At 37.8% G+C, this 15,477-nt stretch overlaps 1 protein-coding gene across 1 annotated transcript; it reads left to right on the top strand.

Annotated features, from left to right (window-relative positions):
- The first annotated feature begins 6,359 nt into the window (after positions 1–6,359).
- ufm1 (ubiquitin-fold modifier 1) lies at positions 6,360–15,098 on the top strand. The gene is made up of 6 exons (XM_079651181.1): positions 6,360–6,497; positions 6,600–6,656; positions 9,571–9,628; positions 11,226–11,265; positions 12,683–12,715; positions 14,637–15,098. Coding segments are annotated over exons 1-6 (264 nt in total). The 5' UTR covers positions 6,360–6,495; the 3' UTR covers positions 14,711–15,098.
- The last annotated feature ends 379 nt before the right edge of the window (positions 15,099–15,477 follow it).

Here is a 15,477-nt window from a genome sequence, read left to right as displayed (position 1 = left end):
ATCAACATTTCCTTTTTAGAGATGCCAATCATGCACATCCCCGACTGATTGGGGTGCACGGTTTTTTTCTGGCAGAAACACAGATTTCCCACATCTAAATATAGCTGGCTGTGTCTGGAAGTGTGTGAGTGATGACAGAAGGGGATAGAGCTGTAATCATAGGCACTCTTATTAGTGCTTTAGGCCTCATCTTCTGTAGTGTAGGCAGCTAAGACACACATAGATGACACTGATTCCACTTAAAAACTCACACAAGAAGCTACACATACATCTAGACCTGGAGAAGTTTATAGTTTAAAGGTGGAAATGATAATGATCAATTTGTGAGTGCTGCTTCGAAAAACCTTGGACTGCCACATTTAATGGTCTTATTTGTATTGATTATGTAATTGTTGGTTTGTTTGGTTGACCGTTGGAGAATTTGAGGGAATAGGAAACTACGGCTAAAGCCACCATAACAATATTAAGCTAGACTGGAGGCAGCTTTTACCGTCAGCGACACCTTCACAATTCTAATCTTTGAAGGAGGACGAAGGTGACAGAAACACGGTAAAGGAAAAATTGGATGCAGTATTGAGAAGATGAAAGGAGACAGGAGGCAAGTGGTGCTACATTTGAGAAGGAAGCACATTGGTGAGGACACTTTTAAATGGCCACATGACAAACAGGGGAGATAAGGAGGAGGGGAGATGATGGAGGATGATGATGATGATGATGATGTGGAAGACTTCCATATAAGACTCATATTTTGTACATGTTCAGTACACGTTATGGCACTTTTGTTATATGATTAAGAACATTACTATGCAAATAAATATCACTGTATGGTAAAGTGTCATGTTAAAAAAAAAAGTTTGGACTTGAACACCTTTTTTTGTATTCTGAAGTAACATACTGCGATACGGCTGAAACAGGCTGGCGCTAATGATCTGTCTGACGTGTTGATTTGTCATCATGATCAATAACACATTGCACATATTCATCACCCTTCCTGATGTATCACTGCTGCTTTCTATGTTCTTCTATTTCCTGTCATCTCTCCAAACACTCATCTTTAGTTTATGATGCATAAGCACACATTGTTCTTCATCAATCTTATTGTTACTTTTGGCTATTCATGCATCTTTTCCAAGCTGGTCGTGAGCGCTTCCTAGTATCATCCTATCAATTCTGAGTGAAGCATGTAATTACAATTGATGCTGTTGCCCTTTAATGTGTTTCTATCCTGATAACACATCGAGATCACTTTAACTTGCCTGCTACCTGAGATCCAGAGTTGTCGATTTAAATGATGTCTTGTTGACTGCAGATAATAAATAAGCACTGTGCGGCGAGAGAACTCGGCGTCATGCTGATCGAGGAGATATACTTTTTTCCCAGAGAAGAACTGTCAGCCATCAAGGGAAATACAGCACATTACTAAAATGATGTTTGAAATTAAATGTTTTTTCCCCAGATTCTTTTCATTTCCTAAACCCACAGAGCATACACCTAACTCAATTATTCCGTCAAGCATCATTAGCTTTTGGTAACTGCGTGTGTGTGTGTGTATTTAAATAATGTATTTATATTTGGCCTCTCACTTGCATGTGTGATTCATTGACTTTTTGGCTAAGTGTGCCACCAGGATGATGACTCCTGAAGAGCATCTGGGGAATACATTAACAACAGGAAGTTTAAAATGAACTATCAATAATATTTATCGCAGGAAGAGATGGTGGAGCAGTGCGGGGTATCGGGGAGTTTTTCACTGTATACAAACATAATGTCTGACTCATGTGTCCTTGGAAAAGTTGCGTTGGTACTCTGCTTACCATGCCCTCTCAGTGTTAACACAGCCGGGGCAACTTATTCTTCAGGTCAAATGTAATTAACTCAGTATCCTGGGGATTATGCAGAGTATATAAACATCAGAAGAGAGACACAGTCTTGTCTCCTTAAGTCTTTTTACATAGTTTTCACAAATTAATATTCATCATTATGTTTGACAATAAATGAAGGACCAACCTTTTTGCAAGGTTACCCGTTTATATGAAAATATAGGGGCGTGTGGCGTAGTGGGTTGTCCGTAGGTGTTCGGATCAGGGGAGCACAGGTTCAAACCCCACTGCAGTCAGCATTTCGTTGTGTCCCTGGGCAAGACACTTCACCCCAAATTACTCCTGTGGGGATTGTCCACAGTATTGAGTATGTAAGTAGCTTTGGATAAAAGCGTCTAACAAGTAATATGATGGATGATCCTTCTAAATGAAGTCAGCCCTTTTAATGGCAGTAATCGGAGGTTATTTGCAAGATTCATATCGGTTAGAACCCTTATTAAAAGGCTGTTTCATGGTTGCTTGATACAAGAAAGGCACAACGGAGGGAGTCCAGTGTTGTAGTATACAGAACCATAAGTACTAGGATGAGTGGGTGGATGGATATGTCCTACGAACAGATCAAAGGTAAAGTCCCATGTGAAACCAACAGAAATGTCTCGTACAGTATGCAACTTACATAACGGAATATATATAGCATAGCATTTTCTACAAACCTCTCCATGTATAGAGTACACTACATTACTGTCAGACAACAGTATACAGTATGGGAAGAATCCAATCCAATGCACACAACTAATTTGTCATACATAATTTGATTTATGGACCCAGCTGGGCAAGAAATACAAGGGCTGTCTACAAACCAGCTTTAGAAGATTCGTTTTTTTTAAGTGGCAAGTCAACCAGATACAAATGCAAACGGCATGTGAAATATAAAAAACATTTCAAGAAACTGTGAGAAGAAAATCTGTGTTAGATGTGGTTACGTTTAAGCTTATTAAGCTTATATGCCAACAGCAAACACTATGCTAAAATCAATTAGTTACTGTAAAATGTTTATTGAACATGTTAGAGTTTTTACATTTTACTGTACTGGATCTCTACAGATTGGAACCATGTCATGCATACTCACCAAATAATAAAGACAGATTTATAGAATTAAAGTCATTCTTATCGGGGCTCTGATTTTTACTTCAACATCTTCCTAATGATCCTTTGCTCTATGTTGCAGCTAGAGTGTGATAAGGTAAGCCCAGGCTTTAAATCCATTCTTAGCTGCCAATGTTCAAAATAGCAGGGAGCTAAAACGTTAAGGGCTAATTATTAATGCATTAATTATGAATTTCCTCTCTGCCTGGAGCAGTGGACTTTGCTGGGTTACTACTGAGGGAAAATCAAGGAATAAAATGTCTATTTTAAACTAATTCAGTATGGCAATGGCAATATGCAGCTTATCAGGCAAGCTGTCAATGTGGAGCCAGGTAAGGTCAGGATATGGATGAAAGGAAAGTATTTGGCTTATCAGACATCTACATTGTATCATGTTTTCACTGTGATCTCAGGCACAGCTATTTAAGCTATCCAGAAGAGCCATGCGCACTGATATATATGGCCAGTTGATACAAAACAGAGGAACATAAAACCGCTGAATAAAACGTACACACACACAAATCCAACAACTTGGAATTAAAAAAGATTAGTGAGGGGGTGTTGCAGAGTATTTCTAGCAACAGAATGTCCTGCGTATAAATAGAGAATGATATGCGTTTGTAAGGCCAGGAGTTCTCCAACACTGGCTTTGGACACTGAATATCACTTCCACACAGAGCATTACCTACCCATGATGCTTTGTTTTTTCTTACTAGGTCGCCATGTGATCTTTCCCTGAGGGTGGGATTATTAAATTATGTCAACATTTATGCTGAGAAATAAAGTAAAAAGACTCTCTCTGTATCTACTGTACACCTGTATGCAACATATTTGTTTGTGCATGCTCTCGTGCATACAGTAGGCAGCAGTATACTTCTGCAGGTACTGTATTTTGTCATGTTTGTCTCTCTACCCATGGGGTCTGCTTTTGGTATGTTAATGAGCCATTTCAGTGGAGGCTTTGTAATGCAGGCTGTGTAATGCAGGCTGTGTAATGCAGGCTGTGTAATGCAGGCTGTGTAATGCACGCTGTGTAATGCAGGCTGTGTAATGCAGGCTGCATAATGCGCTGAATGCAGGAATTGTATTTTGCATTTTGAGTGCACTCTCATGACTTCACAATATATTTGTCTAGCCGTTCTGCTTCATAGAAATTGTTTAGTTTTTTTGTACCACGATTATAGATTCAGACAGTTTGAAAAATACGTATTGAATCTCTTTCTGATTATGTAATTCTCTTTTTGACAAAGGAGAATAAGATCAGGCAAAACACTTCAATCTGACTACTTCATGAAAATGTTCTGCTGTGTCAAGAATATGTTGAATCAAGTCACTATTTGTTCATGCTTGAGGAAAAAATGAATTGCTAGTCTGCCTTTCAATTATTCAATATACAGACCTCATACAGTATCTTATCTATACAAAATATGATTCTACAAAAACATTATTTTCTAATTAGCATAGATGTTCCACACACCTCTCCATTGTTTCTTTCGTGTGCTCCCTTTAAGATTTTCTTCCCTTGGGTTTTTTTTCAAAGCCTTACACCTTCCTCTTCAATTGTACTTCTTCTCGGGAAAGAACCACCACTGAAATCCCAGAGGTATGAGCCTGAGTGTCAGCACTGTAACTGTGAGTTGTCATAATAAGTCTGCTCCTACTCTTTTCGCTGGTTGTTATTCCACTGCCTACACTGCATCATCCTTTCTCTGTCTCCGTCTCTGTGTCTATGGCATAGACCCAAGGCTTGACTTACATAGGCGATACCTCTTAAACATGTGCTTGTAATACACTTTGCATATCAGATGTTCTAACTGTCTCTCAAGGTCTTCTTCAGTGAATGGAGATGGCTCAGTCGTCATCCCGTGTGGAACTTCACTCGTAGTGGCTTCCTTGGTCCGTCTCTGGCCATCCATTGACTCCTGTTCGATGGCCTTTGACCTCCTTTTGGACAATACTGTGGCCAGTTTTGTTCTTAACAGCCCATTGGGCTTTCTGATTCTGAAGTTCAATCCATCTCTTGTACAAAGTCCACATCATCCTCACTATAAAATAAATAAAACATACATAGAATATATCATACAGTATATTTGATATGCATATATTCATTCCTCTCAAACACAGTTTTTTATTATTCTATATATCTGATGGGACTTTTTATAATATGACTGAACAATACCACAATCACGGGCACTTGCATTCTGATTAGACCATCAAAATCAGATAATGTGATATTGGTACAGCTTGTTCTTCTGGAATAAATTTTCCTATGAACTTTCATTAAGTAGACAGGGGTATCCGTGACTCTGACGCCATAAAATAAATGAACATTCCTGGTTTGTGCTTTCTGTTTGGATTGATGATAACAGTGAACTGCTTGATGTGGCTGACCTTTTCAATCTGACACCTTGATGAATACAGTACCTCTGAAAAATTTTCAGCTTTGATAGCAAAGTGCTTAAATGCTACCACTGTGACCCGATAATCCATTCATAATCAAATCATTTGGCAGACTCTGGGCATTTAGTTCATCACTCAAATACTTGGTTCTGGATTCATGTTTGCCTTGTAACATATACAGTAGGTAAAACCAAAATCATGAAGTTAAGTTTGGTTTGAACTAATTAGCAGTAAATATTAAATAACTACCTTCCCACACAGTAACTTCAACATGGTGGATGTTTCTGGACATTATTGTCAACATTGTTGTTATTGTTATGAAATTGAAAGCACTATTAAAGTCATGGTGCAATTGTGTGCTTTTTGCTGGGTCTGACATCAAGGTGTTAAAGGCCAGACAGCTGATGTAAATACAAACTACGTTATCATTTTAGAAAGCCAAACCAGCAAGAAAAGACAAATATCCAAATTATTAGACTAAAAACCAATAATTATAACTTACTTAAATGTAAAAGATGTAAAAAAAGGTTTCACATCATGAAAATGTTGTCATTCGTTTGAAGTCAATATGCAGTTTATATTACATTACAATGGATTATGCAAAATGTTTGATATTAACACATAGCTCACATTGCCTGCCTCTCAATTATGATTCAAGTTTCAGTAATATTTTCACATGACAGTCTACTGACGGTACATTCAATGTGTTGGAAGACATAGCCTACTGTTTAAAATGAAAGCACATAATTCTTTAGGAAAAGGTAAAAAATAAAGTTTACCTGAGTTAGAGGAGTGCAATATCCACATCCATTGCAGCACGATCTCAACAAACATCAGTGCGCATCGTGGTGTCTGCGCTTTCTTTCGTTAGTTACGGTACATTTTAGACGTCTGTTATAAATGCCTGACAGTTATTAGCCCAAAGAATACCTCTAACTTGTATTATATTCCACGGATATTGAGCAGAATAAATGAATGTTTTAAAAGAATACGAAGATACACCTGAAAAGTATAATTATACACAGATATTTGTCAGAAATAGAACCAGAGGGATGACGTGTATGTCTGGGTCCTTCGGACTTCCGGGTGTGTGTAAACAGATCGCAAGCGGAGTCGCCTCGCCCAAAAGATGTGAGTTTATGTTTTATGTTGTGTCATTTTTACCTGGATATATTTAATATGTATTAGCTAACATCCCGGTGCTTATAACTCTCTGTTTTCCTTGTTCATTAGGTCTAAAGTAACGTTTAAAATCACCCTGACGTCGGACCCCCGGCTGCCATACAAAGTGTGAGTACACTGACAGCTCAGCAGTCACAGCCTTACCGCTACATTCAACTATATTTCACCTTTTTAAACTATTTTATTATAGATTTAGTTTACCGGTACCTTAGATCCTGGTATATTCTGTTGTTGTGAAAACATGTGCTGGCGTTTTTAGCTTGAGCTACAGGGCACGTTGTCAGGGAGACAACATCTGTTAGTGTCGGGCTGTGATTCACATGCAGATAATACATAAAAACACCAGACAATAGTTCCGTTAACTTCCGTTTCGACATTTTTATTGCATTGTGAATTCAATTGACCTGACTATATGCAATCTATCAGGGTTTCTTTTATCAATTTAACTTTGTCACAGATATTTTTTCTCTTAGGCTACGACTTTTGTCCGCCGAAGCAAGTATGACTGGACCACATTTGACTGCTGGAAGCAAAATGAGCCTTAGTTTTTACAGTCAATTCCCAGTTAACTGGAGGCTCGAGGTTTCCACATCAACGTGTGCAATCCTTCCACACTATTTGTGACATAACACTTCTTGTTTGTGCTTGCACGTTTGAAACTCAGATTTAAGAAAGGAAAAAAAGTAAGGTAAAACACTCCACATGACCTGATGATGGTAACTTATGCAGTGACTGTAAATTAAAAATAGCATAGTTAAATGCTTGCTCTTGCCATCCCAGATTAAGTGCATAAAATTGAGTTTTTTATTCAATACACTTTACTGCTATAGTGCAGTGTTCGGATTTTCATGTTCATATTTGTATTTTGTGCCTCTACTGTGACATGTTTACATGCTTTAATGTTCAAAAAGGTCTTTATTTTTCTCATACTGACTGTTGTGCAGCACCTCTTTTCAACCTCTGTCTGAAACCAGAGCCAGTCTGCTCTGATTGGTTAGATGGACAGGTCTGTTGCGATTGGTCAACGCTTAGAGCCCCTTACATACAATGTGTTGGAGCACTAGCCAATAGAAGCACAACTGTTACACAGTGATGTCACTATGTTACGTATACAAACACATGAGTTCAATCGAGGCGTTTCAGTCAGGTGTGTGGGACAGAAACTCCCTCTGGCTGAACCCTGGGCTTCTAGCCTTTGCAGACTATTGACATGCACAAAACAAACACACACTGTCACACACTACAGCAGGGGTGACAAACTCAAATACACAGTGGGACAAAATAAAAAAAAATGGGTACTAGTCGAGGGCCGGACTGGTTCAATGTTTATTGCAAAACGTATTGAAATGAACTTATTGCACATATTAAACCTGGAACTAACAAAGCTTAAATGATTGCCTATAAAAACAACATTAAATATTAAATAATCAGTTTCATTCATTTCTTATGGCTCTATCTGCAGAGTCAATTCTTAGGATTACATTTTTCCGCAGGCCAATAACAGCTGCAAAAAAACAATTTCCCTCAAAGAAAAAAACAAACATGCCCTGTTGTCTCAAGAAAAAAATGCAGAAAGAAACATCCATGTAAACTCAGTGTGCTGCTCTGTGATGAGAGTTTAAGCCAGATACTTGGCATCTCATCTTCGGTGCAAGTTCATCAATGTTTGGGCTCAGGCTCTGAGCTGAGGAAACCCTCAGGATGGAGTGAAGGTGTGCGTGCAATATACCGGTGGGCCAGATCTAATAGTAATTTAAAATGATCCTGCGGCCGAAATTAAATCCACCAAGGGCCTGATTTGGCCCCCGGGCCTTGAGCTTGAAACATGTGCCCTACAGGAAAGGGAATACCTCTAAAAGCGTAATACAGCCTTATTTAATGGTGTGTACAGTTCTGTCACTATTGCCACTATACTACTCTGAAGCGAAGTGAATTCTGTTTGCTCTTTTGTTCAAAACCACCAAAACTCCATTCTTCATATCAAACAAGATGATGCTAAATTACAGCAATTGGCTCATGTTAAAACCCTAGTAATTATGCATTCAGTTTGGATTGACATATTTTGGATCTATTTAATTCCAAAATCAGAGGTTTTATTGGCATTATGGCCATTTCTCATTGTGTCTACTCCTGACGTTTGATTCACAGTAATTCCAAAGCAAATTTGCATGGTGGTGGGTGTACAGTTTCACATTTATTACATTTAATATATACTGTATATAGGCCAAACCGTTATTGACAAAGGAAATACAATACATACTCAACATTTCAACTGAACATAAGCCATGGTCAAATTTGGTCAAAAACCAATTTCCCTGTTTTGGATGGATAAATGTTTCCCTTATCTTTCATAAAATCATACAGAGCTTCGTGCAACATCTTTACTCAAGTATTTGAAAAATGCTGCCAAACACTGAGGCCATGCAGAATATTCTAGCAAGTGTTAAGCGGGACCTGATGTCTAATGCGGTCAGACAAGGACTCTCTGCAGCTTTTAAAGCCTTAACACGAGTTGAGTGATGATGACAACAGTAAAGAGAGCATGGTATTAATTCTGGCAGCGACTGAACTTGAGCACACCATTACAGTTTACTTTTAATAACCCCCAGTCACATCCAAACAAGTAACCACTTAGTCTCAGTTGAAGCAGGGTTGTGGTCTTTAATGGGAGAAGCTTCCACTCTCATTCATTATGATTTTTATAAAAGCTGCACTGCAAGATTTATTTCAGAAGCATCAGACTAAAATGATGTAGCTATTTAGAAATGTGTCTTAAATCATCTGACAGTTATCATATATTCAATTTATCCCTGCTAGAAATGTTCCTTTTTGTTCTCCTCTTCTCCGTAGAAGTTAACATGAGATGTCAGCTAACGTGTAAATCTTTGATATATAAAAAAGGAAAGCAGCCCAGGCACTTGCCTAAACTTGAGAATTTATATCAGGTAGCAATTTCTCCTTGAAAAATCTGGGTTACATTTTAAAGGCTGGATTTTTATTTTCATGTATTTCTGTGTTACAGATTAAGTGTCCCTGACAGCACACCATTCACAGCAGTTTTGAAGTTTGCAGCTGAGGAGGTAAGCTTACTGTTTGAGCTTACTATAAATATGTATTCAACAAGAGGTTATGTTATGTTGGACTGCACGGGTTAACGTCCTGTAAATGCATTTGAAGATATGTTGTGTTTTTTGTAAGTATATTTAATAAATTTTCGACTATTCAATGCGGATTTACAAAAACAAGACGTTGGCATACATTGATAACAAAACTCAACATCAAATTAAAATGAAAAGGAGAAAAAAGCAAATCAAGGGAGAAATAAAACGTTTTTTTTCCTACAGCTATGCAAAGAAATCCAACATATTGTACATGGACGTTTAACCTTTTTTAAAATGATGACAAATGTTTCATTAGTCAGTGGCAATTGTACTTGTCATTAACAGGTGTGTATTTTAAGCCTTATTGTTGGTGAGTTTATAACGTGGCTGATTTTTTTGAAAGAGAGAGAGAGAAAAATCATAATTAAAACGATTCGGGCGGTGGTGGCGAAGTCGATAGGGACTTGGCTTGGCAACTGGAAGGTCAACAGTTCAAGTCCCAGCAAGACCAAGTGCTACCGAGGTGTCCCTGAGCAAGGCACCGTTCCCTACACTGCTCCCCGGGCGCCGTACATAATGGCAGCCCACTGCTCCTAACACTAGGATGGGTCAAATGCAGAGAAACAATTTCCCCACAAGGATTAATAAAGTATATCAAATCCAAATTCCTGAAGATTGTTTTTAATAATGACCCAAAAGGGGGTGATTCAAACATCATTTTATCAATTTGATTCGACATGAGAGATTTGTCTGCTGTCTTTGTTGTTTTTAGAATGTGTGTCATTATGGATCCCATGTCTTTTTATCTGCAACAAAAAAGCTACCTACGGGTACCAATAAATGACCCTAACCTGATGATACTAAGCTTAAAAACAATGTATCCCTGATCCAACCTGTATTTCATGTGTAGTGCTTGTGCTGGCAGTCACTTGGGGAGCACTTAGCTAACCTTATCTCCACGGTGACAGACTGCTGCTTCTATCCTTTCACTGCAAATCCCAGCAGCCCACATCCTCCTCGCTCCAACACTGAAGTAGGACACGTATTGTCAAAATGCTGAGTGATTTTCTTCCAGAACTTCAAGCGTGGCTATCTTTTCCCTCAGGCTCTCTCCTAACTGTTAATAAGAGTGTGTGTACTTGCAGGACCAAATTTGAGCACACACACACACCAACACACACACACACACACACACAGACACACGCACGCACGCGCACGCACACGTTACTGTCAACTGCAAAAGGTAGTTGGTAGACTAAAGAAAACCAAATCACACTTCACAGCATTGTCTTTCTGCTTGTATCACCAATTTTGCTTCTGAAAACATCGTAACTGCAGATCCAATTTCAAAGTTGTCACCCAACAAAGTCAGTGGATGTCAGTGTGCTGACTCAGCGGATAAATCTTTTCTTTTTGATGATTTATTCACACTGTGTCTTCACGCCAAGTGGAATTGGGTTGCAACGTGTCCCTGGTTATTTAATCAAAGTCTTTGACTGCTGCTTGCATTTCTTAAATGTTAAATTCTATGAATCTCATTAATGGGGATTCTCTCTGCTTTATTTTTCTTTTATAGTTCAAAGTGCCATCGGCTACCAGTGCAATCATAACAAATGGTGAGTTTTCACGGAAAAGTCTTCCAACTAAGAAGTGACATGTTGATCAGATCCAGTTATTACGGGCTCTCTGACTTCAGAGAGTCTCATACAAGTCATGGGTTTTTACAGAGGTGGTTGGAAACTCGGCTTAGTTTGAAAATGTCAACAACAAGCGGAGAGCATTTTAGAAAGCTCTAACAAATAAATGTTTGCACTATAGCTTGATGCTGTTGAATTCAATTCGTTTTTTTCTACATGGTGGAATTCACCAATTGTCTGTCGCTAGAGGAAATGTAATGTAATAGATGCTGCAGTCAGCATGTCGTTGTGTCCCTGGGCAAGACATTTCACCCCAAACTGCTCCTGTGGGGATTGCCCTCAGTATTGAGTATGTAAGTTGCTTTGGATAAAAGCGTCTCACAAGTAACATGTAATGTAATAGAAATGTATTTTAATAATCAAGGAAAGTATCTTCTTGTTTTGTGCATGTTTTTACTGCTTTACAACTGAAGTCATTGAGCAATCTATGAACTTTCTGATCTGTTCAGGGATCTACCAGCAGGGATTGAAATCAAACACAGAAACCCAGAAAAACATATAATTCAACTTTTTCACATTAGATACAAGTAGTAGTAATTAGAGCCCGCATACAGAATAATTGGTTGCTAAATATGTAAGAGATTGAAATATAAAAATCCCATCTAAAAGTGATTATTCCACTCAACTATTTCACTAAAATTAAGCAGCATTCAAACAGTTTAAACCCTTTGTATTACGTAACCAACAGATGCATGTCTAAATAATCTGAGCCAGTACGATGTACAGAGTGGTCATTACCACAGTTAAAGTCAAATTCAATTCAAATAACATTTTATTTATATAGCCAAATACCACAAATTCAACTTTTGTCCCACCAATTATCAGAACACATTTCAGTTAATGGTGTTTGAGGCTGACAGAGGGAAAACTGTTTTTGAGATTCATTGTTTTCCCAACAATTAAATAAAATAAAAAGACTGATTATGTTTTGTTTACCTCTGCTAGTCATAGTCCATTGAGAAAGTTTAGAAAATGTATGCGTGATGTATTATCTGATAGAATGATGACATTAAGGTGGCTGAGGGTATGCAGTCATTGGACACATTGTTGCCAAATAAGACTGAGAGCAGTGTTTTGTCTTAAAATGTCTGAGACATGACTGCAATGTCAAAAAGAGCTTTGCTTTTATCAGTGCAGAATTAATGGCTGGCCCGTTATTATTCCAGATGGAATTGCCTTCTGCTGAGCGACACCCTCTATCTATTATTGGTTTGTTTTGCCTCGTGCAGCGTCATTATAGATGAACTGGGGATATTATAAATGCATTTTCTGTGTTCATGTCATTTGCATGCCAATCTTTTTGAGTTGACATATTTCCCTCATGGTTGCCTTTCAGATGGAATAGGAATCAACCCTGCCCAGACAGCGGGTGAGTTGTTGTGTTTTTTTGGAGCCTTACATAATCTTTTTTTTTTACAGAAAAAAAGCCCCATTATGGTTTTTTGTATACCTCCACAAAAAGCACTGTGGACTGTATAAGATGTTTTTCTTCCTTCAAATATATTAAGGTGCTTGGAAGCAACTTCTGTTTTTGAAGCCTTTCTCCACTTGTCAATGTGCTTTCATCAAAGCAGAACTGGACTAAAGTGTGTTTCATAATTCACTTTCATAACGCTGGTGGCATTGTGTTAATAATGTAAGGTTCATTTGATAAAGCCCCAGGAGGCACTACAGTATGTGGGTGGTTCCACTAAGAAGGAAAATGAATGAAAAGCTTAATTTGAAAATCCTTACTTACGGTGACGTCAAAAATCGATTTGGCATGAAGCGTTCCAGTTACTATAATTAAAACGTTTCATTTAAATCGGGTATTGAAAAGTTAAATTAAATTTGAATTAAGAGACCAATGATCATTAAGAGGGTAAATAAGATAAATATATGATTGATACAGAAGAAAAGTGCTAAAGAAAACTAACTTTATCAGCTTGGTAAGATAAAGATGATCAGAAGAATACCGTGACTCTGACAAAGGCAGTTGTTAAAAACACCTTAAGGGTTTGTCTGCTAAAGCCTGTTGCCTAGTCTCTCATCTCTTCTCTGCTCGTTGAATTTCCCGCCAAAAAAGGGGGAGGAGCTTCCAGGTGTATGATCCTGTCAAAATATTTTCGTGGAGTAATTGTCCTTAATCTAAAGGTGATGTAATAATTAAATCAACTTTGGACATGCAACATTTCTTTCCCACACTTATACTAGTGTTAAATTAGCTCAAGTTACTACAAGACTGAACATACATCTCTGCATTGGTGCAGGTCTCTTGCTTGTTTGCATGGAAATGCTGTTTTTGTGATAAATGGATGCAGATGCAGCGCCTGGAGAGGCAGTATTTAATGTTAAATTAAATTAAAAATCGACTGGAGGCGAACAAGACACACCAAACTGTTTAGTCAGAACTCCTTTGCCTTTAGATTCCCACATTATTGCCAAACCCTGGTGAATCACTTTTTCTCTGTCAGCCTCCTTTGCGTTTCCCTGAGGGTCGTACTCATTGTGTAGCTGGGTAATGGATGTTGGGTTGTCCGCTTAGAGCCGGATAAGGTAATGCTTTGGTGTTTTTCCACCTAAAAAAAAAAAGAAATTCACAACAGCTGAGTAACATTCGTGCTTCCAAGAATAGCCTCAGTTCAGAAACCTCTGCCTTTTTTCCCCCGCTGCAGCCACTCCGCCTCTTGCTCACAGGATTGAGAACACGGTTGACATTTTTTATCCAGATTTAATTTTCCAATCCCCCTTTTTAATTCACATGTCTTTTAAATACCAATATCAAACCTTTCCTGCGGCTTAATGGGAATGAGAGTATGTTGGATCTCGGCGTGATCGCCGGTTGAATGAACAAATTATTGAATGGATTTTCTGTCTGCTTCCATTATTCATTATTCAAATGAAGTCGCTCGTGTGCTCGCTAAAACCCATCTGCTCTTTAAATAACTGGTAACAATAAAAGGTCAAAAAGTATACTAAAGTATTTTTTTATCCAACAATTTAGAGATCTCACTGGCTTTGTTTTAAACCACATTTCTGTGTTAATACCCGCATTTTTGAAAAGATGTATGAACATTATTTCAACCTCATATTAATGTTTAAGCAAATCAGTTCAAAGTCAAATTATTTTCATCATTATTTTTGAACAAGTCATATTTTCTTCAGGTAGAAAAGTCTGTGTTTCTCTCTCAGCTTGTGATTTGACATCTTTGTTTGCAGTGTATGTGTTTTATTGACAGTAAAAGCCCTTTTATAAAAGAGCACAGACTATAAACTGTGATCTGTATGTGGTGCTCGTTGCTGTGTTTCAGGCAACGTGTTTCTCAAACACGGCTCAGAGCTCCGCATCATTCCCAGAGACAGAGTGGGAGGACAAGGAGACTGATGCAGCTTTTCCTCGTTGGGCGGCAAAATGACTCACCCGGCAGAATCATATAACACTTGAGACCCAGGAAACACCTCAGCTTGTGTCATATTTATTTTCTGGCCCGCAACTGACATGGGAATATACAGTATACGTATTTAAAGTTGATGATGACATGCACACACTTGCATGCTTCCTTCGTCTTCATTCTCGATCAAGTTCATTTTCTCTGTAAGTGTTGTAGCATCAAAAGATTAACATTGACATCAAGAGATTCTTGGTCATTTATGCACACGCACAGCAGGTGCATCATGGGACATATTAGTGCTATGATTTGAAAACTGAGTCAACATTACTAGCTTTTGTATCTTTGTAAATGACAATAAATCATCCATATGACCAACAGCAACTTACTGGCAATGTTTGCTTTTGTCTTAACCAACATGGGAATGTGGGTAATATAATATATTATATTATTATTATATATTATTATTATTATTATTATTATTATTATTATTATTATATTATATAATAATATATCGTTTTTGTATTATTTGACTTTAACTATATATATTTATTTGTTCTTTTCTTTTCACTATATCTGTAAAGCGTCTTTGAGCACCTGTAAAATAGCTAACAAAATTAATCTATTATTATTATTATTATTATAATAAGAGGTGAGCCCTTTTTAGAATTAGAATATGTACTACTTGCTCTGAAGTACTGTTGATATGCTGTTAATCATATGTTTACTTTTTTAATGTCAGGCTGTTATCAGATAATAACCC

This window comes from Notothenia rossii (genome assembly GCF_949606895.1).
Source record: "Notothenia rossii genome assembly, chromosome: 9".
In the NCBI taxonomy this organism is placed as follows: Eukaryota; Metazoa; Chordata; class Actinopteri; order Perciformes; family Nototheniidae; genus Notothenia; species Notothenia rossii.
This window is presented reverse-complemented; position numbering and strand designations above follow the sequence as displayed.

Coding starts and splice junctions, on each gene's coding strand:
- ufm1 (XM_079651181.1), top strand. Junction 11,266..12,682: donor CAGTGCAATCATAACAAATG/GTGAGTTTTCAC, acceptor GTTGCCTTTCAG/ATGGAATAGGAATCAACCCT. Junction 12,716..14,636: donor CAACCCTGCCCAGACAGCGG/GTGAGTTGTTGT, acceptor GCTGTGTTTCAG/GCAACGTGTTTCTCAAACAC.